A 26,822-nucleotide genomic window follows, 5' to 3' on the forward strand; every position below is an offset into this window, starting at 1 on the left:
GAATTCTGTTTGCTAATATTCTGTTGAAAATTGTTTTAATTTATTTTCACCTGGAACATAGACCTGTAGTTTTATTATTTTGTTGAGTCCTTTCTAGTTTTGTAACAAAGGTAATGCCAGTCTCATAGAATTAGTTTGTAAGTATTCCCTCCTCTTCAATTTTTTGAAATAGTTTGAGTAGATTTGGTATTAGTTCTTCTTTATATGTTTGGTAGAATTCAGCAGTGAATTAATCAGGTCCTGAGCTTTCTATTATGACTTCAATCTAATTACTCATTATTTGTCTATTCACGTTTTCTGTTTCTTCATGATTCAACCTTGGCATGTTGTATGTGTTCAGGAATTCATCCATTTCTTCTAGGTTTCCATTTTGCCGGCATATAGTTGTTCATAATAGTCTCTAATGATCCTTTGTATTCCTATGCTATGAGTTGTAATACTTTCTTTTTCATCTCTTTTTTATTTATTTGGTTATTCTCTTTGTTTTTGTTAGATAGTATAGTCAAAGGTTTGTCAATTTTGTTACTATTTTATTTTTCTAGTATTAATTTCATATATTTCTGCTCTGACCTTTATTATGTCTGTCTTTCTACTAATTTGGGGCTTGGTTTGTTTCTGCCTTTTTAGTTCCTTGAGATGCATCATTTAGTTGTTTATTTGGAACCTATGTTTTTAATATAGGCATTTATTGCTTTAAGCCTCCCTCTTAGTACTACTTTTCCTGTATCTTACAGGTTCCAGTATGTTTTGTTTCCATTTTTATTCGTTTCAAGAAATATTTCAATTTTCTTCTTAATTTCTTTTTTGACCCATTTGTCATTTAGGAACATGTTGTTTAATTTCCAGGGAGTTGTACAGTATCCAAAGTTTCTCATTTGATTTATTTCTAGTTTTATTTCATTGTCATAAGAAAAAATGCTTTATACGATTTCAACGTTTCTTGAATTTGTGTGAGGATTGTTTTGTGGCCCCAAATATAAATTAATAACCAGAATATATTTTAAAAACTCAATCAATTGAATAGTTTAAAAATAATAATCCAATTTAATAATTGACAAAATAACTGAATAGATATTTCTCAGAAGAAGACATACTAAAGGAAGGCCAACAGGTACATGAAAAAAAGTTCAACATCACTAATTATCAAGAAATACAAATCAAAACCACAATGAGATAGCATCTCAGGCCAGTTAGAACTACTGTTATTGAAAAGACCAAAAAAAAAAAAAACTGACAAATATTGGCATGGATGCATCGAAAAGGGAACAGTTGTACACTGTTGATGAAAATGTAAAGTAGTACAGCCATATGGAAATCTGCACAGAGGTTCCTAAAAAAACTAAACATAGAAACACCACATGATTCAACTATACCACTGCTCGCCATATATCCAGAAAGAGGAAATAAGTATATGGAAGCAGTGTCTGCACTCCCCTGATTATCACAGCACTATTCATAATAGCCAAGATTTGGAATCAACCTAAATGTCCATCAATGGATGAATGAATAAAGAAACGTGGAATAGATACAGAATAAAATATTCAATCATAAAAATGAAATCCTGTCATTTGCAGCAACATGAATGAAACTGAAAGTTATCATGTTAAGTAAATTAACCCAGGCACAGTAAAATAAATATTAAATGTTCTTACTTATATGTGGAAACTACAAAGTGAACCTCATGGAGGTAGAGAGTAGAATGATGGCAAGGAAAGGGGTTGGTGAGGAATAAATAGAGTTGGTTGGTGGGTATAAAAATACAGTTAAATAGAAGGAATAAGTACTAGTGTTTGATACTACAGTAGGGAAATTATAGTTAACAGTAAGTTAGTGTGCATTCCAAAATAGCTAGGAGAGAAGAATTGTAATGTTTCCATCACAAAGAAAAAAGATCAATGTTGAATGTGATAGAAATCTCAAATATCCTGACTTGATCATTAAACACGATATATATGTATCAAAATATCACATGTGCCCCTGAAATATGTGCAACTATGATATATTAATTGTAAAACTATAAAATAATAAAAATTAAAGAAAACACATGCAAAAGCTGAAAAAACCTGTCATAAGCAGATACACATTAAACAAATGTTAAAGGAAGTCTTTCAAGAAAAAGGAAACAGATGAAAAGATGGATTTACACAAGGTTATAAAGAACTCTTGCTCAGCAAAAGAAAATATCATTAGAGTTAACAGGCAACCTAGAGAATGAGAGAAAATTTTTGCAATCTATCCATCTGACAAAGGTGTAATATTCAAAATCTACAAGGAACTTAAACAATTTTACAAGAAAAAAACAATCCCATCAAAAAGTGGACAAGGGATATGAACAGACACTTTTCAAAAGAAGACATTTTTGTGGCCAACAAACATATGAAAAAAAGCTCATCATCACTACTCATTAGAGAAACGCAAATCAAAACCATAATGAGATACCATCTCACGCCAGTTAGGCAATCATTAAAAAGTCTGGAAACAACAGATGATGTCGAGAATGAGGAGAAATAGGAATGCTTTTACACTGTTGGTGGGAGTGTAAATTCGTTCAGCCATTGTGGAAGACAGTGTGGCAGTTCCTCAAGGATTTAGAACCAGAAATACCATTTGACACAGCAATCCCATTACTGCGTATATACCCAAAGAATTATAAATCATTCTACTATAAAGACACACGCACCCATATGTTTATTGCAGTACTATTTACAATAGCAAAGACTTGGAATTAACCCAAATGCCATCAATGATAGACTGGATAAAGAAAATGTGGCACATATACACCATACAATACTATGCAGCCATAAAAAGAATGAGTTCATGTCCCTCGCAGGGACATAGATGAAGCTTGAAATAATTATCCTCAGCAAAGTAACACAGAAACCAAACACCACATGTTCTCACTCGTAAGAGGGAGTTGAACAGGGAGAACACATGGATATAGGGAGGGTAACATCACACACAGGGGCCTGTCGGAGGGTTTCAGGGGGAAAGGGGATGGAGAGCATTAGGACAAATACCAAATTCATGCAGAGCTTAAAATCTAGATGACAGATTGATAGGTGCAGCAAATCACCGTGGTACATGTCTGGTACACCTATATAGAACCTGCACGTTCAGCACATGTATCCCAGAACTAAAAGTAAAATTTTAAAAAAAGAAATGTTACAACAAAATGCTTTGAAAATGAAAAAAAGAACACTACAACTGATTTAATATGTGAGTAAATATAATAGATATTTCCGTATTACTTAAATATTGTTAAAATATTTAAATATTTGCTAAAAGATAAATTGGCAGTTTAGACAAAAAACAATAATAATGTGTTTATTATTAAAGGTTTAGAACATAAGCAAAAGTAAAATCTGTAACAACAGCACAAAGGAAAAAAGAAAAGATATGGAAGTATAGCTTTTGAAGCTGCTTACAATATGCTAAGTGATGTAACATTACTTGAAAGTTGGTTACAATAAGTTAAATAGGTATACTCTAACCCAAACAGCAGAAACACATGTTTTTCAGATGTACACACAAGATTTATCAAGATAGACTATATTTGGGACCACTACACAAATCTCAATAAATTTAAAAGGAATCAAGTCAAATAAAGTACACTATCTGACTATAAAGGAATACATTTAGATATAAATAACAGAAAGATCTCTGAAAGTTTCAGAAATATTTGCAAACTAAAACATTTTATACAGATAAAATAATAAATGAAAGAGAATTAGAATATATTTTCGACTGAATTAAAATTATAGGAGACATCAACATTTATGAAATTCTGCTAAAGCAGTACTCAAGGAGAAATTGTATCAAAGTATTTCTGTATTAGAAAAGAAAGATTCATTGAAAACAATGAACTCAGCTTCACCTGAGTTCTATTAAAAAACCCAAAACAGAAGAACAAATTAGAACCAACATAAGCAGAAGAAAGGAAAAAGTAAACATCGGTACAGAAATCAATGAAATAAAAAAATTGAAGCCGAGAGGGGCCAGGCGCCCGGTAGATCTGAAGCCGGGTAATGGGAGAAGATGGTTTACATCTTGAACGGACAAGTGTTGGACAGCCAGAGTCAGTCTCCATGGAGATTATCTTTCATAACAGATTTCTTCTGGGGAATAGCTGAGTTTGTGGTTTTGTTTTTCAAAACTCTGCTTCAGCAAGATGTGAAAAAAAGAAGAAGCTATGGAAACTCATCTGATTCCAGATATGATGATGGAAGAGGGCCACCGGGAAACCCTCCCCAAAGAATGGGTAGAAATCAATCATCTGCGTGGCCCTAGTCCTCCTCCAATGGCGGGTGGATGAGGAAGGTAAATGTCTGCTCTAAGAAGCAGACAACTGGACATGCGCATTCACAGCAGAAGGAAACCATCAAGAAGTGGAAGGCCGACCATGCTGAGCAGTAGATGAATGTGTCTGTCTAAACAAGGACTGCTCTGTGTCCTCACAGATGAATGAGGTCATGCTAGGAATTCCCTCTACAGGGAACTGGCCTGACTGACATGCAGTTCCATAAATGCAGGTGTTTGTCTCATGCAAAAAACAAACAAACAAACAAACAAAAAAACAGACAAAAAAAATTGAGAAAATTGTTGAAAACAAAAGCTGAATCTCTGAGACGAAAGAAAATCAGTGAAACTAAAAGCTGAATCTTTGAGAAGATCAATAAAATCAATAAATCTCTAGTTAGACTGATCAATGAGAGAGAGAGAGAGAGAGAATTACTAATGTCAAAAATAGAAGAGGTGACATTACAGAGCCTCCATGTATTAAATGACCATTAATGGAGGAGTAACATCAGCAAAATGAAAAAGCTGGTAGTTCTAAGCTTCTGTTCCTCCATGGAAATATTTTTTTTAAATAGCAAAAACAATCAGAAGCAACATTGTCAGACCTTGCAAAAATAGTCAGAAGTTTACATCAACCAAATACACACAAAAGCAAGAAAAAAGAAATTTAAAAAATGATAAGAAAGTTTTGTGGCATTTTCAATACCCCCCTACTCTACACCCTTCCCAGCACAGTGACGACTTTGCAGTCAACAGTCAATGTCCCCGTTGTGAGACTCTGGCTCCTGCTGAGCCAACTTTATTCACAAACGTTTGTCTGTTTTAACCTTCTGAAGACTATCTAAAGAACTGATCCCAAGTGTTCTTTCTATTTCACTGAACACAGACTGCAGTGAGGTTGGAATAGCAGCAGCAGGCATTGTACCAAAATACTATAAGGATAACAACAACCTACATTCACCTAGAGGAAAATAATATTACAGTTGAGACACGCAATTGACTACCTAAATCCTGGAATGAAAAGCTGTAGAGAATTTCTCTGGAAAACTAGGACAGACAAAAGCACCTACCTACACTGGAGTATTTAGACAAACATTCGCATGCCTAAAACAAGATGCACACTCAGGGAAGAACTGAGAAGATTGTAAATTTTCACCTCTGGCTAATATGCAGGCCCAGTACAAGCCCAGATAACTGTGGAAGAAGTGCCCCTGCAGAGACTAATCTACATAGACTGGAAGAGGTTTGGTTTTCTGTTTTTATTTTTTAACTATTGGCACTCAAGGAGATCTCTGTCAAAACACTGGCTAAACACAAGATAAATACTCGGAAACTTCAGTGATCACACTCAATGAGGAATATAGGTTTTGCAAAAATTGTTTTCAAAGGTCACTAAACAAATGGACAGATACAGATTTTACCAATCAAAACCCAGCAAACTTCAGGGAAGGATGAGAATCTAATTTCTAGAGTTACACCATTATATTATTCAAATGTCCAGTTTTGTTTTGTTTTGTTTTGCTTTGTTTTGTTTTAAAACAAATAATCACAAGGCATACAAAAAAAAACAACAACAACAAAAACACCACACACAGGAAAGTATGCCCATCCAAAACAACTAAATTAATTGATAGAAAACATCCTTCAGGAATTCTAGATAGTGTACATAGCAAAGACTCTAAAACAAGTGTCTTAAATGTATTTGAAAAGCTAAAGAAGAACTGGGCACGGTGGCTTACACCTTTAATCGCACTTTGGGAGGCTGAGGTGGTTGGATCGCTTGAGCTCAGGAGTTCAAGACCCGCCTGGGCAATATGGCAAAACCCCATATCTACAAAAGATACAAAAATTAGCTGAGTGTGGTGGCATGCGCCTGTAGTCTCAGCTACTTGGGAGGCCGAGGTGGGTGGATGGCTTGAGCCCAAAACGTGGAGGTTGCAGTGAGTTGAGTTTGTGTCACTGTACTCCAGCCTGAGTAACAGAGCCAGACCCTATCTCAAATAAAAATAAAAATAAACTAAAGGAAATCATGAACAAATAATCTAAGAAATCAGGAAAGATATATGAACAAAATTAGGATCTCAAGAAAAGATAGAAATTACAAAATGAACCAAACAAAATTCTGGAGCTAACAATTACAAAAACTAAAAATTATTACCGAGAATCAACAGTAAATTTCAACAGGGAGAGGACAGGATTCATGAACTTTAAATGAGATAATTGAAATTATCTAGTACGAGAAACAGAAAGAAAAAAGTAATTAAAGTAGAGAGAGCAAAATTACTTGTGGGTACCATGAAATGGATTGACAGTTACATTATGGAACTTCCAAAGGAAGACAGGGAGAACAAGATGAAAATAATAGTTGAAGGAAAAATGAGACAAACTTCCAAAATTTGACTACATCTTCATATCCAAATAGCTTAACAAACTCTAAGTAGGAAAAACTCAAAGAGATCCACACCAAGACATGTTATACTTAAATTGTCAAAAGACAAAGAGAATGTTAAAAACAGCAAGGGAAAACTACTCATCATGGGAAAGCAGCAAGGGAAAATTACTCATCTTTAGGATCCTCACTACGATTAACTGCCAATTACTCAATGGAAATCATTGAGCCAGAAACAGTGGGATGATATACTGAAAAATACTGAAAGAAAATAACTCTAAGCCAAGAATCCTTTATCCAATAAAATCCCGTAAAAATTGTACTTTAAAAGTAAGAAATTAATAAATTTCCAAATAAACAAAAGCTAAGAGAATTTGTTATAAATAGACCTATCCTTACAAGAATCCTAAAGGGAGTCCTTCAGTTTGAAATGAAAGATATTAGACAGTAACTCAAAGTCTCTTGTAAAAGTAACCAGGGTAACTATAAAAGCCAATATTATTGAATTTTTGGTTTGAAACTCTACTTTTTATTTCCACATGATTTAACAGACAAATGCCTAAAAGTAATTATATATTTATGTTATTAAGTACAGTGTAGAAAAATGTATTTTGTGCCAATAATAACATAAAATGAGGAGAAATAATTGTGTAGAACCAGAGTTTTGTATGTTATTCTAATTAAATTTTTAAAATTTTAGAATATTAATCATAATCTCAATGGAACCTACGAGGACCTACTCAAAAACATACACAAGAAAATAAGAAAATGCACTTTGGGAGGCCAAGGCAGGAGCATCACTTGAGGTCAGGAGTTCAAGACCAGCCTAGCCAACATGGCAAAACCTCATCTCTACTAAAAACACAAAAATTAGCTAGGCATTGTTGCCTGTTCCTGTAACCCCAGTTAGTCAGGAGGCTGGGGCAGGAGAACCACTTGAACCTGGGAGGCAGATGTCTCAGTGAGCTAAGATCACGTCACTACATTCCAGCCTGGGCGACACAGTGAGACTCTGTCTCAGAAAAAAAAAAAAAAAAAAAGAAAAAATAGAAAAAGAAAAAGGACAACCTGACTGAAAAATAGGCCAAAGGACTTAACACTTAACACATACCTCATCAAAGAAGATATACAGATGGCAAATATCATATGAGAAGATGAGAAATGCACTACTTCATACCTATTAAGATGGCGTATTTGTCCATTTTCATGTTGCTATGAAGAAATACCTGAGATTGGATATTTAATAAAGAAAAGGAGGTTTAATGGACTCATATTTCCACATGGCTAGGGAGGTCTCACAGTCATGCCAATAGGCGAAGGAGGAGCAAAGGCCTGTCTTACATGGTGGCAGGCAAGAGAGCATGTGCAGAGGAACTGTCCTTTATAAAACCATCAGATCTTAGTAAGACTTACTCACTATCACAAGAACAGCATGGGTAGGAAAAATCCACCCCCATGATTCAACTACCTCCCACTGGGTCCCTCTCATGATATGTGGGGATTATGGGAGCTACAATTCAATATGAGATTTGGGTGCGGACACAGCCAAACCCTATCAGATGGCTATAATTTCAAAAATGTAATACAAGTGTTGGTGAAGGTATGGAGAAATTGAAATCCTCATACATGTAAAATGGTGTACCTGCTATGCAAAACAGTTTGGCAGTTCCTCAAAAAGTTAAACTCAGAATTTCCATATGACTCATAAATTCTACTTTTAGATACACTATACCCCAAAGAACTTAAGACAGGTACTCAAACAGGTACTTGTTTGTGAATGCTCATTGCAGTATTACTTACAATAACTGGAAGGTGGAAACAGCCCAAGTGTTCAGCAACAGATAAATGGTTAAACACCATGTCAAATGCTTTTCTGCATCTACTGAGATAATCATATGATTTTTATTCTTCATTCTGTTAATGCACATCATTACACTGATTAACTTATGTATGTTGAATCAACCTAGTATCTCAGGGATAAATCCTACTTGATCATGGTGTATGATTCTTTTAATGCACTGTTTGCTGGCATTTTGTTGAAAACATTTGCATCTGTGCTCATTGGGGATATGGGCCTGTATTTTTCTTTTCTTATGGTGTCCTTATCTGGCTTTGCTGTGAGGGTAATGCTAGCTTCATAAAATGATTTCTCTCTTATTTAGTCTCTTGGAAGTTTGAGAGGTATTGTGTTAGTTCTTTAAATGCTTGGTATAATTCATCTATAAAGCCATCTGGTCTTGAGATTTTCTTAGGATTTTTGTTTTAATTTAGTTTCCTTATTCATTATTGGTCTACTTAGGTTTTCTATTTCTTTATGATTTAGTCTTGGTAGATTGTGTGTTTCTGGGAATGTATTCATTTCTTCTAGTTTAGCCAATTTGTTGGTGTATGATTGTTCGTGGTGGTCTTTGTATTTCTATGTTATCAGCTATAATGTATCCTCTTTCATTTATTTGAGTCCTTTCCCTTATTTTCTTGGTGAATATATCTAAAAGTGTGTTGATTTCATTTATCTTTTAAAAAGCCAACTCTTAGTTTCATTCATCATTTTGACTGTCTTTCCAGTCTCTAGTTTATTCATTTCTGCTCAAAAATCTTAATTATTTCCTTTGTTCTGCTAACTTTGGTTTAGTTTGTTCTTCTTTTTCTAGTTCCTTGAGGTGTGAAGTTATATATTTGCGTTTTTGAATTTTTTTCTTAAGTGGGGATTTATTGCTATAAATTTTCCTCTTAGAACTGCTTTTACTGCGTCTCATAAGGTTTGGTGTGTTATGCTTCCATTTCCACTTGTGTAAAAATATTTTTTTAGACCAGGCCCAGCAGCTCATGCCTGTAATCCCAGCACTTTGGGACCCTAGGTGAGCAGATCACTTGAGGTCAGGAGTTCGAAACCAGCTTGACCAACATGGCAAAACCCCATCTCTACTAAAAATACAAAAATTAGCTGGGCATGGTGGCACACGTCTGTAATCCCAGCTACTCAGGAGGCTGAGGCAGGAGCATTGCTTGAACCTAGCAGTGGAGGTTGTAGTGAGCCAAGATTGCGCCACTGCATTCAGACTCCGTCACAAAAATATATATATTTCTAACATATACCTCTCATTTTTGAATTCTTTTTTGACTTTTTCGTTTAGGACTGCATTGTTTAATTTCCACATATGTGTGATTTTTCCAAAATTCCTTCTGTTATTGATTTCGTTTCATACTATTGTAGTGATATAAGATAATATTATTTCAATCTTCTGTAATTGGTTAAGATTTATTCTGTGGTCGAAAATATAGTATATCTTGGAGAATTTTCTATGTGCACTTGAGTAGAAGGTGTAATCTGTTGCTGGTTGGTGGAAAGTTCTGTATATGTCTATTAGATACATTGGTCTCTAGTGGTATCCAGGTCCACTGTTTCCTCATTGATTCTGTCTGGATGATCTATTCATTGTTGAAAGTAGAGTACTGAAGTCCCACACTATTGTTGTATTGCTATCTATTTCTCCTTTTAGTTCTGTTAATATTTCTTTATATATTTAGGTTACCATTGTTATGTTCTTTTGATGAATTGACCCTGTTATCATTATATAATGACCTTCTTTATCTCTTGTGATACATTTGATTGAAAGTCTGTTTTTTCTGATATAAGTATTGCTACACCTATTCTCTCTTTGTTTTCATTTGCATGGAATATTTTTTCTTTCCTTTCACTTGCAGCCAATATGTCTTCTTAAGGCTAACGTGAGTCCCCTGCAAGAATCTTATTGTTTGATATTGTTTTCTATTATCCATTCAACCACTCTGTGTCTTTTGACTACAGCATTTAATCCATTTACATTTAAATAAATTATTGATAGGTAAGAATTTACTATTGATATTATTTTCAATTGTTTTCTAACTGTTTTGTAATTCCTTAATTCCTTTTCTCCTCTCTTTCTGATTTGGTTTGTGATTGGTTGATTTTCTCTAGTGGTACGCTTTGTTTTTTTTTTTGTTTTGTTTTGTTTTTTCTTTAAGTTCTGGGACACATGAGCAGAACATGCAGGTTTGTTACACAGGTATACATGTGCCATGGTGGTTTGCTCCACCTATCAAGTCGTCATCTTTAAGCCCCGCATGCATTAGGTATTTGATTTTTCTTCATGTTTTGTGCATTGCCTAGAGGTTTGTTTTTATGGTTACCATGAACCTTATATAAAATATTTTATCATTATAACATTCTATTTTAAAGTGATAACTTCAATCACATACAAAAATTATACTTTACATTTTTTTTTTTTTTTTTGAGGTGGAGTCTTGCTCCATCGCCCAGGCTGGAGTGCAGTGGCCGGATCTCAGCTCACTGCAAGCTCCGCCTCCCGGGTTTACGCCATTCTCCTGCCTCAGCCTCCCGAGTAGCTGGGACTACAGGCGCTTACCACCGCGCCCGGCTAGTTTTTTGTATTTTTTAGTAGAGATGGGGTTTCACCGGGTTAGCCAGGATGGTCTCGATCTCCTGACCTCGTGATCCACCCATCTCGGCCTCCCAAAGTGCTGGGATTACAGGCTTGAGCCACCGCGCCCGGCCTTACATTTTTCTCATATAATAATTTTATGTGATTGACCACACTTTATATCCTTTTCTATTGTGTCTATATTAACAAATTATTGTAGCTATAATTATTTCTATTATGTTTGCCTTTTAAATTTAATAGTAGAGTTAAAAGAGGTTTACTTACAACCACTACTATATTAGAGCATTCTGAATTTGACTATGTATCTATCTTTACCTGTGTATTCCTGTGTGTATATACTTTCATACATTTTCATGTTGTTAGTTTTTGTCTTTTTGTTTCAACTTGAAGAACCTCCTTTAGCATTTATCATAAGGTAGGTCTTATGGTGATGAATTCCCACATATTTTTTGTGTCTGGGAATGTCTATTCCTTACTTCTGAAGGACAGTTTTTCGTAATATTGTTTCACAGTTATTTTTTCTTTCAGCATTTTGAATATATAATCTCACTGCCTCCAGGTCTGTAAAATTTCTTCTGAGAAGTCCATTGATAGACTTATTGGGGTGCCCTCATATGTGAAAAGACTCTTTTCTCTTACTAATTTCATGATTTCTCTTTAACTTTTGAGAATTTAATTATAATATGTCTTGGGATAATCTTTGATTTTAACTTATTGTCATCCTTTGAGCTTCATAAGTCTGGATGTGCATATTTTTCCCCTGATTTTGGAAGTTTTCAGTCATTTATCTAAATAAGCTGTCTTTTTTTTTTTTTCTTTTTTTAGAGACAGTAACTCACTCTGTCACCCAGGCTGGAGTGCAGTGGCACATTGATTGTTCACTGCAACCTTGATCTCCTGGAGTCAAGAGATCACTCTACCTTCAGCTTCCTGAGTAGTTGAGTAGTGAGGACTACAGGTATGTGTCATCACACTTGGCTAATCTTTTTTTTTTTTTTTTTTTTTTTTAAGATGGTGCTCTTAGTATGTTGCCCAGGCCGGTTTTAAACTCCTGTCCTCAAGCAATCCTTCTGCTTTGCCTTCCCAAAGTACTGGGATTACAGACATGAGCCACTGAGGCTAGCCCTCTAAATAAGCTTTGTGTCTCTTTTTCTCTTTCTTTTCATTTGACAAATTCTACAATTCATATATTTCTATACTTGATGGTGTCCCATAGGTCCCTTGTGCTTTCTTCAATCTTTCCTTTTATTTTATTTCTCTAATTGACTAATTTCAAATGACTAATCTTTCAGGTCCCTAATTCTTTCTGTTTTATAATTAAGTCTATCAAATTTTGCAGTTCTATCATTATGTTCTTCAGCTCCAGGATTTTTGTTTGCTTCCTTTTTATGGATTCTATTTCTTTGTTAAACTTCTCATTTTGTTCATACATTGCTTTCCTAATTTCATTTAGTTTTCAGTATGTGTTCTCTTCAATGTCATTGAGCTTCAAGATGATTTTCTTGTCAGGCAATTTGTAGATCTCTCTTTAGGATTGATTACTGGAGCATTTCTAGTTTCATTTGGTTGTTTTATTGTCCATAAAGTCTCACATTATTGTCTGTGCAACTGAAGGAGCAAACACTTCTTTCAGTTTTTATAAGCTGTTTTTAGCAGATAAAGACTTTCTCTTTTGGAGTCCTTGCAAAGACCTGATTACCTCCAGGATCACAGTTGAATGGGGTTGAAGCCAGGTCACATAACTGCTGCTGGGTTCACAGTAGACCCTGTAGTTGGCAGGTCTATTACTCAGTGCTTGAATGGGTGTGGATTCTATCTGGTCTCTTGGTGCACTTAACTGCCTCCACAGCCTTGGTCAGTAGGGGTTGTACCTGGATCAGTGTCTGATTCAGTGTCTGCAGACAGAAAGACTATTACCAGATATACAGACACACAGATGGGTGTCACTTCCTCTGGGTTTCTGGACGGCTTCCTGTTGTGTCACTGGTTAAATACCTGGGCAGGAAATACTGGCCCATGGCTGCAACTGAGCTAGAACTGAGTTCTAGCTGGGAAAGAACTGAGTTACAGGGTTCTGTCAATTTCCACAGCTGAGACTCATGTCTGTAGGGCTGCCCCTAGGGGCACAGATGGACGTCTCTCTTTTCAGGCTCAACTCTTAATTAAAAGTTACTTTTAAAATTCAAAAAATCCATTAAAAATTAGGCTTTCTGGGCTGCTTTCAGACTGCAGCTGACAAGGACTGGGGCCAGGTTCCATTTGAGGATCTGTTGTGAGACTGAGTTCAGCTGTCCTTCCTGTTCGGGGACAGATGGGTGCTTCTCTCCCTCAGTCCCTGGGCAGGCAGAAGGGCTCTCAGACCAGAACTGAGTGAGGTTAGATCTCAGTTACAAGGCTGTTTCAAGTTGCATAGTGGTTACTGAGGCCAGCAGGCCTGCTATCCAACGTATGATAGGCATGAATGCTCCTGGGTTCCTTGTCAGATAGTTCTGGTAATAGGACCTGTGTCAAATGGAAGTGAACTGAATCTACAAGGGAAAGGAGCTATTTTGGGGTTTAGAGGTGGGACCACGGTTGGCAAGCCTGCAACCTGGGCATACTTCTGCCCTCTCAAATCAACCCTCCTAGGTCTTGGGTAGCAACTAGTTTTAGTAACTTCCTACATGAATCCCAAAGCTCCCACAAAGGCACTTTTGTTTGCGAATGGCTGCAAAATCAGTGTTTCTGTGGAAAGAATACGAGCCAGAAGAACTCCTGTTCTACCATCTTGCTGATGTCACTCTAGAAATAATCATTATTGTGCTCACTAACACTTTTCAGTTTCTTGACCCTTTTCAGTTTCTTGACCTCCATAAATTTTCTGTCTCTTTTGAACTCTGTAAAGAAAATTAAATCATTAATTCATTAAATATATATCACTATTCTATATTTAATAGCCTCCCGTTTTCTGAGATTAATTTTTCACATTATTTTTATTGACCTGGAGACTATGAATTAACAAAATGTTCAAAATAAATGTTTAAAGAAAATTAGCATGCACATTTTCTTTCTTTTTCTTTATCTTTCTAGAGATGTGTAATTCCTACATTACACAAAGAGAATTTGTAGAAGAAACTAGGAAAGGAAAACAGGAAGGAAAAGACTTTTCTGATAAATACATGGTTTCATTTTCCTCTCTTTCTTTGATGCACAAGAGACCTTGATGTGTCTGAGAGTATATGAGGATGTTAAATGTGCAGTCTCATTGACTGGAGAAGTATCAGGAAGGAGGGGTTTATTTTTGCTTAGCTTTGCCCTGTATTCATTTTCTTGTTGCATAAGCTTCTTATCGACATTAATTTTAGCCTCCCAAGATGTTTTGCATAACACAGAATCATATTCTAGTGTCTAAAATAGTTGCAAATCATAGTTTCAAATACATTAGGAAGATGAATCATTTCCTTAACATGAACCACTGTGTTATTTGAAATGATTACTTACAAAGGAGAAGTGATACATAATTAAAGTATCATGTGATGTACAAAAAAGAAATCAATAAAATTCAAACAATAAATGTTTCTTCTGTTCCTCGTGAAAGATAGATGAAATATGCAGCTCCTTCTCATATCCATTTTGAAATGAACAGGTCTTGAATACCATAACTATGTTATTTCAGTAGTAAGTAGAAATATTTCAGCATCAGAAGGGAAGAAATGAAATGAAATCAATTCACATCACTTTGGATTTTAACTCCTCTAAAATTGTCTCACTTGGTATACATTATTGGTGTCAAATCCATTTTAATTTGAATTTTACTGTGTTTGTGTATGTGTATGCATGCACTTACTTTTGTTTTTAACTCTCTTAAATAGCTTCAAAATGAAAGTTTTGTGCCAACTCTGAACAGCAAAGGAAAAGGAGAAAGGGATCAACTATCTCTAACATATTCAACTTTATATAATTCTTGGATTTCTTTTTGCCAAGCTTTCACTCATAGCAGCTACACCAGTACCATCATGAATACTAATGAAATGTAATAGAAGGCATCAGTCATGATCCATCCAGGCTAGGGACATAACCATATACAAAGTGATAGTTCTTCCAGTTTAATGAAGACTTCTTAAAGAAAAACCATTTACATTCAAATTTGGATAAACTGTGAGAGCTTGTAAAGGAGGAAAATAACACTTCTTACCCTAAGTAATCTCAGAAACTAGATTGTACAGTTTTTTAGGGGCAGGCAATGGTACAGGGAAGCTCGATTATCTTATTTATTTTCCTTCCACAATTGTGTCTCATCAAAGTCCTGGGCATAAAATGTTTACTGAACAAAGTTTGAAAGAAATGCCATAGGAAATAAAGCTTAAAACTGTAGAAATAGAAAGTAAAAGATTTTAAACAGATAGACAAGAGTGTTTAGATAAGCAAATACTTTTTCCGCAATCCTTTAGGTTTGCTGCCAACCTATGGAGTTCAAATTAATATTTCTCTCAGAAGTAAGCCTCATCTTTCTACTATCTTTTTAGACTACGTTTCTACATTTTATATATTCCTCCTTTCCAATAACAAGTCTCAGGAGTGGTTTTGGAACTCACTGATTTTTGGATCAAGCTAATATAGGTTGGCGTTAATGTAAAGTGATGCTATTACTCAAATATCAGGGATACTATCAGCTATATCCCCGGAATTACTGAATAAGCTTACAAAACTTACTCTGCAAGAAGCTCTTGTTGAAACTTGAAAAGCATGTCAACAGAGGCTCTAAATGATAGAAAATTGCAATTTGTTATAACATTAAAAGAAAACTTGTAATTTATTCTGACATATAATACTTCCCATAACCTGGTCAGGCCTCTTTTATTATTCAAGGTTTTCTGAAACCTCACTCTCATTATGAAGCTTTTCCAGACTCACTGCAAATAAAATTATCAGAGAAGAGACACATTAACATCTTATATGGCAATGTAATATACTTGAGTGCAAATGTGCTTTGGCCTTGTATAAATTTAGTCACTAAATTTGTTCCACGTGCATGTACGTTTTTGTCTAATTTTCTTTTGTTTTCCTTACCATATGCGATTTAAATTATGAGCTTCTACAGTTAAAATAATTTTAACTAAGTTTTAACATCTATCTTTGGGGAGGGAGTACAAAGAAGTATACTAGTCAAATAATGTTGCAATATCACTACATGACAAATAGCCACAAAATCTCAGTGGTACCCAAGTATAAGGATCTTATCTCACTCAGTCCAAATGTTGGCTAGCATGGTGCCACCTCAGCATATGCATCTTCAGAGTTGCTGAACTTTGTTTCTCCTGGTTCATGCAGGAGCTGAGGCTGAAGAAACAGTAGCTACCTGGGGTATCTTCTTCTTATAGTGGAGATATGAAGGTCCCAGAGGGTGCAAGCCAAACTGTGTGATGTCTCTTAATTCCTATGCTTAATATTTGATCCCTACTGCATTCCTACTGCACTTCCTACTGTAAAATCATGTTCCTTGGCCTAACATAATTTCTGTATGTTAGAGACATGTACTCTTGACATAGAATGGGAAGATCACAAGAGGTGAATATACCCTGATAAATATTCTAAATATACCATAGTGTACCCCCGTATTTTAAAATGTTCATATCTCTGGCCGGATGAGGTGGCTAACACCTGTAATCCCAGCACTTAGGGAGGCTGAGGTGGGCAGATCACGAGGTCAGGAGATCGAGACCGTATTGACCAACATGGTGAAACCCCATCTTTACTAAAATACAAAAAAATTAGCCGGGTGTGCTGGCACATGCTTGTAATCCCAGATACTTAGGAGGCTGAGGCAGGGGAATCGCTTGAACCTAGGAAGCAGAGGTTGCAGGTGACAGAGCAAGACTCTGTCTCAAAAAAAAAAAAAAAAAAAATCACATCTCTTTCATTTGCAGAAAGAAAATTCACTGTCATTCCAAGAATCCCCAATGTTTCCTCCCCAAAGTCTTATTTTAAAAACTAGGGTAAATAATAGTTTATGTATTTATGAAGTATATGTGATATTTTAATATAAGCATACAATGTGTAATGATCAAATAAGAGTAATCGTGATATCCATCACATCAAATATTTATCATTTCTTTGTGTTAGGAACATTCCAAATCCATTCCTCTACTTATTTCAAAATATTTGATAAATTATTATTTTCCAAATTTTGCATCTTGCTTAAAGACCAAATGTAGTTCCTTATGACCCAGAGATCTATCAACTAAAAAGAAACATTATCTACTCTCCACACATGCATTATCGAATTGTGGAAAGGGACAGAATAATTCCAGTAAACATTTCCACATAAAAAGGAAAATCTCATGGGAAAAATGTTTGCCTGTAAATGCAAACTGTTCCTTGAGTAAATCCTAATTCTGCTCTCTGAGAATAGTTTCTTAGTACATTGTTCTCTGTGGGCCTTAATTTCACTTTCTGGAAGATTCTTCATGTTTCAACATTCTCCTTGGCCACTTCAAAAGCGAGCACATACCTTCTGTTTCAGTTATTTATTTCTGTGTAACGAATCACCCAAAATCCAGTGGCTTAGAAGGACAATGACTTACCATTTCTCAAAATTCTGTGGGCTATCACCTGAGTTTAGCTGAGTGGGTCTTCTACTCCATGTGGTATTGTCAAGGGTTATTCATATGGCTGCATTCAGTTGGGAACTTTGCTGGGGCTGGGAAATCCAAGATGGCCTCACTCTCAAGTCTAGCAGATGGTGCTGGCTATTGGTTAGAGCAACTAAATTCCCCTCCCCATGATCTGTTTATGAGGCCCCCATCATTCAGTAGGACTTTGTTATTAACATGTTGTCTTAGTCCATCTTCTCTTGCTTATAATTGAATACCTAAAAATAAATAATTTATAAAGAAAATGATGTTACTTCTCACAGTCATGAGGCTGAGAAGTCCAAGGCTGAGGGGCCCCATCTGGTGAAACCATTCTCGATTGTGGGAACTCTCCAAAGAGTTCCAAGGTAGCTCTACGTATTACATGATAAGGCAGTTGAGCATGTTAATATACACTCTTCATTTACTTATGAAGCCACAGTCCCACTCCCATGATACCCCATTAATCCATTACTCCATTAATTCAAAAATTGATTAATTCATTCATGAGGGCAGGGCCCTCATAACCCAATCATCGTGTAAAGGCCCTACTTCTCAATACTCCCACATGGGGGATTAAATTTCAACAGGAGTTTTGGAGGGGACAAATATTCAGATCATAGCACTTGGAGTAAAGTTACTTAGAATTAGTCTGATCCTTTTAAGTCTTACTTTTAAGCCTTGTTAGGTTATGTTCAGAGTAGACATTGGTCTAGTGCTCCTCTACCCCATTAGTCAAGCAATATCCATCTAAAGACTCTACCAGTTGTCTCATGTATTTAAACTTCCTCTGCTCTTGTTAGTAGGAATGCAAATATTCCTAGAACAATGTGGGCTCTTGGAATTTTTCAGAGTAGTGATTTCTTCTTGTGTTTTCCCCAGTTGGATGGCCTGTTTATCATGAGAATCAAAACTCAGTCAACATATGAGGACTCCTCCTTACTCTGCAAATCTTGGAAGCTCTTTCTGTGCAGCTCCTACGTCTCCCATTTTTTGCCCAGCAAATACTAGTCACCTCAGTCTTCCTGAACTTGCATTTCTATATCCTAAATTCACCATAATAATTGTGTTGCCCTTCTCTGCACTGCAGCCTAGAAATAGCTCTCCAGGCAAAGAGCTGAGGAAATTGTAGGGTCCCCTCGTTTTTGTTTTTCTCTCTCATTGATAACAGTCCTGCCTATTGTCCAATGTGTAAAGGCAGTTGTTGCACATCTTGCATGTCTTTCTACTTGATTATAGACAGATATTATAGAAACTAGAGTTGATTATAGATCAATCCCTTATGGCTACAGCAGAGCAGCAGTCACTTAATTGAGCAGTGTTTAGTACTCCCTTTTACCTACATTCTTGGTCAGTTACCTGTATCTCTGTTTTATTTTTTAGTGATCAATTTACAGTTTACCATATGTAACTTTATCTCATAAAAAGCTGTCTTCAAATAGCATTCTTCCACTTTATATATAATGTAAAAACTGACAATTTACTTTAATTTCCCCTTTGTGTTCTCTGTACATGGTTTTCATTCCTTCATATAGTCTTTTTATATATTCCTTCAACATTTGATTGTATCTACCTTTACGTTTTAGGCTTAGTTTTTTCATTATATATGTTTTTCCACTTTTTTCAATAGATTGTTATTATATTTTGCTTAAAGACTAGATTGTTTTTAAAGAAATTAAAGCTATTAAAGAAATAGAAAATAAGTATTTTGTATTCATAAATATTTTAACCATTTCTAAGGCTAGTTATTCCCTTGTGTAGATCCTGGTTTCTTCCTCTTATCATTTTTCTTATCTGATGAACTTCTTACATTTCTTGTACTACAGATCTGCTGGTCACAAATATTTTCTGCTTTTGCTTATCTAGCAAAGTATCTCACTTTGTTGCTGGACATGGAACTCTAAATTGACCTTTCCTGTTTCCTTTCCTTCTACACTTGAATATAGCCACCCCTAAAATTTAGACTTTTTTCCCCCATTATATAGCTTTTTTCCATTCCTTTAATTTTGCATGGGTTCGGATGAGAAAATTATAGTCATTCTTAGCTTTGTTATTCTGTACATAATGTGTCATTTTTCTTTGCCTGCTTTCTTTATCTTTATATGGTATGAAAATATTTATTCCAGCCTTCTTATGCTTATAGTATACATTGAATTTTTCTGTATTAAAAGGCAGGAGTTTTTGGATTGAATAAAAAAACAAATTCAACTAATATATCTATATATCTATATATATCTAGGTATATTATATGTCTATATATCTATATATCTACATATTGTATATCTATATATAGATATATATCTATTATGTACTATCTATATCTATATAGATAGTATATTATATACTATACTATAGGTAGTATATATATCAATATACTATCGATATATCTATATATCTATATAGTATATACTATATAGTATATATAGATCTATATATCTATATCGTATATAGTATATATCACATAGATATATATATCTATATCGTATATATAGTGTATTTCTATATTGTATATATATCTGTATATATCTATATCATATATATCTAGATATATATCTAGATATGTATATAGTCTATATATCTATAGATCTATATAGTCTATATATCTATATATAATATAGATATATATTTCTATGTATATCTACATATATATCTATGTCTATGGATATATATATTTCTATGTATATCTACATATATATCTATGTCTATAGATATATATTTCTATGTATATCTACATATATATCTATGTCTATGGATATATATATTTCTATGTATATCTACATATATATCTATGTCTATAGATATATATTTCTATGTATATCTACATATATATCTATGTCTATAGATATATGTATTTCTATGTATATCTACATATATATCTATGTCTATAGATATATATATTTCTATGTATATCTACATATATATCTATGTCTATAGATATGTAGATATATTAGTTGAATTTGTCTTTTTATTCAATCTGAAAACTCCTGCCTTTTAATAAAATTGTTTCATTAAATTAACATAGACTTATCAGTGTTTACTCTCTCTAAATTTTTTTATTACACTATTCTTTTGTTCTCTTTTGGAATTAATTGAATTTCTTATAATTTATTTCTAAGTTTCTATTGAGGTTTTAGCTAAACATGACTACATTATTTTTAATGGTTACTTTAGATATTGGAATGCATATGTTTAACTTTTAATCAATAAATTGTTAATAATTTATTAATTCATGTAAAACATAGAAAATGTGCAACCATATAGGCTTATTTGCCTTCTTTTCCAGTCTTTTATGCTATAATTGTCATATATATTACATATACATAAATTAAAATACATTATACTTCTTACATTAAATAACTTTATGTATTTAAAATAGAAAATTTGCCTTTTATGTTTACTCATGTATCTTTCCTTTCTAATACTCCATATTTCCTCCTAAAATTCCAGTTTTCCATCTGGTGTCATTTTCCTTCCCTGCAAGACTTTCTTAGTTTTGGCTTACCTGAAAATGGCTTTATTTTGCCTATGTTATTAAACAATATGTTTCTGAATTTCGAAATTAACCCTTTATTTCTTGAATAATTAGAGATGGGGAAGTCTTCAGGTAGGGTAGTTTTGAGGGAATAAATCAGGAGATTGATGTCGGGCATACTGAATTTGAGATACAAAAACCTTCAAGAAGATACATAAACCTGGTGTTTGAGAAAACAGTCAGAATTGGACATAAAGAATTATGGGTTGTCAACATATATTATAGATAATATTTAGAGCTATGAGATGATAGGACTCACATCTAGGACTATCATCAAGGGAGTGAATGTAGTTAATGAAGTGAAGGAGGCTATGAACTGTGTCTTAGATCACTCCAACACTGAGAAGCTAGAGAAGAGGAGGAAACAGCAACAGAAAGTGAGCAGCACCTAATGAGTTAGAAGAAAACAAACTGTAGTATGTGGTATTCTACAAGCTATGTAAACAATGAAAATTAAGAAGAGAAAAACAATAATATCAAGTACTACAGATTGGAAAAATGGGGCAGAAAATTAACCATTAGAATTAATTGAATGCAGGTCATTGGCAACTTTGAAGTTTTGGTGAACTGGTGGAAGTAAAAGTCTGGTTAGAGTGGGTCATTAATTTTTAATGATGACAGTAGTGAATAGGTAAACATCTTATAGTGGTCACAAGAACATAATTGTGATATATAAATAACATTACATTCTTATTTATAACACTGTTTTATGATTATCACATTATCCTGTAGGATTTATACCCAATAAGCCACCACTACTTTTTTGAGAACTGCCATCTACCCTAGCCCCTGAAAATATATTACATGAGCATTCTCTCCCAGCTCTAATTGGTTTAAAAAATACATGACCCAACCCAACCCTATCAGATCATCCTCCTATTAAATCTAAATTGGTATTCAGAGATATTAATTAGGTTACATTGGTTATTTGGACTGGGGAGCAGTCCTCATAACTACATAGAATTCCTAAGTAAGAAAGAAGAAACATGCACCCTAGAAATAGAGAAAGTTCTTATTTCCTAATGTATTTCTAGTTCCCAATTTTAGTTCCTAATGAACTTCAACTGTTCTTTCTTTTCTCAGGTTTGAAGTATTCTTGTCTCCTCATGGTATAACACTCTCTCTCTCTCTCTCTCTCTCTCTCTCTCTCTCTCTCTCTCTCTCTCCACCCCCATCTTGATTTCATTATTATCAACCTAAAAATATTTAGCAAAGCCACATTCATAGAGAGATTTACAGTTTCCAATTCACTTTCACATGCAAATGTAACTTGATACTCACAGAATTCTCTGGTCTGAACTAGTACTTAAATCACTTCTTGAAAACAGTACAACTGGTAAGTGGTGATTCCAGAGTGCTACAGAAGGAGCAAGTTCTTGCCAACATATGCATTGCTTCCTGAGTACATTGGTGGAAAGGCCCAAACATTCCAGGGTTCTATGTCTCTTAGAGGCATTGGTGACACACAGAAATGTGGCATCTTATATCTTTAACATCATTCTATAGAATTAGGTATATGTGCAATATATGCCTCAGTTTATAAATATTACCATTTCTTTAAGCCTTTTGGCAGCTACCTACGCCTGCAGCCAGAATATACTAAGGAGTTATTCACTACAGATTATTTTACTTTTGTATAAATAAAGAGAGAGAAGGTCATAAATACTAAAATGCATACAAAATAATAATTTATGATAAACAATAAATAGAGGATATTTATTTACAGAGTGTAGTGTAGTGACTAAAGGTGTTCCCCAACCAGCTGATCTTAATACACCAATAGACAATCAAAAGCAGTGTCTTCCCTATATCAGCCAGAGCCTTGAACTTTAGTTCATTTTTCTTCCTATTTCTTTTCCTCAGTGATCTCAGGTCAACAAGGAAGAGGGGGAAAAAAAAAAAAAGCAACCCTATCAACACCTTTTGCTCTTCTGACCTGAAGTCCAGTTTTAGACAGAGGAGCCAGGGAAAACAACTGACATGTTCACATTCCCTTCTTATCAATGCAGTGAAATCTAATATAATCTATTTTAATCACTAATATAAATGCCATATGCACGTTTATCACCAAAAGAGTGTTTCTTATTTTGAAGACAGTCTCTATTTTTTGAAAAATTAAAAAATACGACAGAAGCCAGATATGACACAGAAAGTCACAAACCATCTTCATAGTGGGAAAATGACTGTGGCATTTTCTAGTGGATTTTGCAGTTCCTTAAAGTGCTAATTTCCTAGAGAATAATAAGACTAGAGGGGTATAGAAATCATGTAGCTAGGTTTTAATTAGGAAATAAGTGTTAGTTTACTTACTCTCTAACCAGTTTAATTCAAATTTATTGAAGCATAATCTTTCCTATTTGCAAAATAATAGCACAAACATTTATAAAAAAAATTCTTTTTATGATTTAACCAAACTACTGGAAGCAACACCCTATAATGTTCAAAGATATAAGAAAAAATAGCTCATGCAACTGAACTAGACAGAAAAAGCCAAATTGTGATTGCATGTATGCATGTATGTGTGTGTGCACGTACGTGCATGTGTGTGTGTAAATTCTAATTCAAGGAGGTACAATGTTTTGAACCTTCTTCCATTCTTGATACTTTAGAATAAATGAATCTAAAATCATCACTATATTTTTTCACCCGAAGAAAGTATTTTAAATGGTATGTGTTGCTATTAGGATTTATTTTACTCAAGAAAAATATTTCTAAGTAATATTGTAGTATTTGTAGAATTTGACTTCACTTATTAGATTTTTTTTGTTCCTGGGATACTCCCCCAATATGGTAGATACTACATTTAAACCGAAGTTTTGCTATTACTATATCATCACTTCTAACGAAATCATAGAACTTTAGAGGCAGAAGACGTTTTGGAGAACATGTTGTCCAATTCATTCATTTCATAGGCAAAGATTCTGTGATTTCTGCAGAGAGGTCATGTGACAACTCAAAGTTTGATAGATATTTAATGCTACTTCTAGATCTCCTACTTTTGGGTTCAATCTCCCTATGATTCCTTTTTATTTTCTAGGTGGTGTGCTGCTACACTTGCAGCTCTTTTTATAACACTAAAATCACCTTCAAAAAAAAAACTAATGGAATAAACAAGGTATATAATTTCAGAATGCTTAGGTACATTTTGGTTGAAAGCAGGTCCTTAGAGAAACCTAGGAAAAGTGATGAAGGCAAAGGAAAGCTTCTTAGGGCTGAGTAGAGCAGAAAGTTGGCATTGTTGATTATTCAGCATCAATTCACTTCTTTAGGTTTACATAGCACTGATCTTCCCCTGAATACCATTCAACTCTCACTCCCAACCAATTTCATGTACTTCGTGTAGAGGTAATTCCAATACTGACTTCAGGGATGAACATGTTGCTGAATCTACTAGAACACTGTAGTCATCAGCCATGGTTCTTTACTACAAAAGGGTATGTGACATGATCAAGGCCAGAATAATAATTAGACAATTGTTTTGCTGGTTAGATTGGAGGCATGCTCCCTTTTCCATTCAAACTACTAGAGTGAAGCCAATGGAGCAGAAGATAAACAAAAAGAGATAAAGGAAAATGAGACAAACTATAAGGTCATAGCTAGAGTATAGGAAAAAGAAAATAAGCTCTATCTTCTCAATCTTTACTAATATAGGAGATTCAGAGTTGATCCTGAAATTAATACAGCTAGCAATAGCAAAGCTTATGCATTTTTTCCAAAAGTATGAAATAAGGGTATTGTTCACTAATCAATAGTGCTTTACTAGTTTAATGAAATCTGAGATGTTTATAATCACTTCCACGAAATAGTTATTTCTTTCATACATTAAGTATTATATAGTCTACTTCTTTTTATAGTTAGTTACATTGGCTACTGCTAGAGGGAGGGAAGGGAGGGAGGGAGGGAGGAAGTGGGGGAGGGAAGAAGGAAGGAAGAAAGGAAGGGAAGGAAGGAAAGAACGGAAGGTCGATCAAGAGTTTAATTGTTTTTCCTTGCAAATTCATATGTTAGAGTCCTAAACACCAGTACCTTAAAATGTGACCTTATTAGGAAATAAGGTTTTTGCAGAAATAATCAAGTTAAAATGAAGTCATTTAAGAGAGTCCTAATCTGATAGGAGTGATATCCTTATAAGAAGGAAAAATTTGGATACAGAGACACATATAGAGGGGAAGTAGATGAGAAGAGACATGGGGGGAAGACGGCCAACTACAATCCAAGGAGAGAGGCCTGGGAGAGATCCTTCCCTTACAGCCCTCACAAGGAACCAGCACTGCTGACATCTCTCTGGACTCCCAACCTCCTGAACTGTAAGAAAATAAATTTCTGTTATTTAAGCCACTCTGTCTGTTTGGGTATGGTAGCCCTAGCAAACTAATACAAAGAAGAAAAAAGAAAGAAGGAAGGAAGGAAGGAAGGAAGGAAGGAAGGAAGGAAGGAAGGAAGGAGGGAGGGAGGGAGGGAGGGAGGGAGGGAGGCAGGGAGGGAAGGAGGGAGGGAGGGAAGGAAGGAAGGAAGGAAGGAAGGAGAAAGAAAGAAAAGAAAGAAAGAAAAGAAAGAAAGAAAGAAAGAAAGAAAGAAAGAAAGAAAGAAAGAAAGAAAGAAAGAAAGAAGAAAGAAAAGAAAAGAAAAGAAAAGAAAAGAAAAGAAAAGAAAAGAAAAGAAAAGAAAAGAAAAGAAAAGAAAAGAAAAGAAAAAAATCATTTGAAACTGCTGAGTAGTTTCCTGGGGTTGCTGTAACAAATCGCCACTAATTGGGTGGTTAACAATATGTATTCTTTCACAGTACTGGAGGTCAGAAATGTGAAAGCAAGGTGTTAGCAGAGCGATATTCCCTCCAGAGGCTCCTGGAAAGACTCCTTTCCTTTCCCCTTCTTGTTTCTGGGTGCGTGTCAGCTTTCTTGGCTTATGGCCACATTGCTGTGATCTCAGATTCTGTCTCTACATCACCTTCTCCTTTGTGCTTGTTTTTTCCTAGGTTTGTTTTTTTCCTCATTTAAGGACCACTGTCACTGGATTCAGGACCTACCCAGATAATCCAAGATTATCTCCTCACTTCAAAATCCTTAACTTAATTACATCTGCAAAGACCTCTTTTTGAAATAAAGTAAAGTTCACAGGTTCTGGGGATTAGGACCCATATATTATGGGGAACCACCATTTAGCCACTACTGGTGCTGTTTTTAAAGTGAAAATTAAAAAATAAACGGCAGATTAAAATTATATACAACTGAATTATTTTAATGTGTTCAAATGGTTTTCTGTGATGAACATTTACTCTAACTAGTGCAGGTGACAAAGTTTGAGCATCTTGATATATTTGCTTTCTATCTCAAAATGCGCTGACCCATTATGAAATCCCCAGATATTATCTCCCAATATTATCTCCCTTGCCAAAAGAACTCTTCAACCAACTAAAGGAAATTTCTTTTTTATTTAAGTTCCAACTTTTATTTTAGATATGGGGACATATGTGCAGGTTTGTTACGCTGGCATATTGCACTCAGGTAGTGAGCATAGTATGAACATAGTACCCAATAGGTAATTTTTCAACC

The 26,822-nt window shown here is 34.7% G+C and overlaps 1 protein-coding gene across 1 annotated transcript; it reads left to right on the forward strand.

The window, feature by feature from the left end:
- Positions 1 to 3,977: 3,977 nt before the first annotated feature.
- LOC103220413 (selenoprotein K-like) lies at positions 3,978 to 4,537 on the forward strand. The gene has a single exon (XM_073023330.1). The coding sequence runs from the start codon at positions 4,036 to 4,038 to the stop codon at positions 4,285 to 4,287; it is 252 nt and encodes an 83-aa protein (XP_072879431.1). The 5' UTR covers positions 3,978 to 4,035; the 3' UTR covers positions 4,288 to 4,537.
- Positions 4,538 to 26,822: the final 22,285 nt, after the last annotated feature.

The sequence above is a fragment of the Chlorocebus sabaeus genome, chromosome 14, assembly GCF_047675955.1.
Source record: "Chlorocebus sabaeus isolate Y175 chromosome 14, mChlSab1.0.hap1, whole genome shotgun sequence".
Classification (NCBI taxonomy): domain Eukaryota; kingdom Metazoa; phylum Chordata; class Mammalia; order Primates; family Cercopithecidae; genus Chlorocebus; species Chlorocebus sabaeus.

What these genes read in the sequence shown, in the direction of transcription:
- LOC103220413 (XM_073023330.1), top strand. Translation starts at nt 4,036, where the DNA reads ATGGTTTACATCTTGAACGGACAAGTGTTGGACAGCCAGAGTCAGTCT.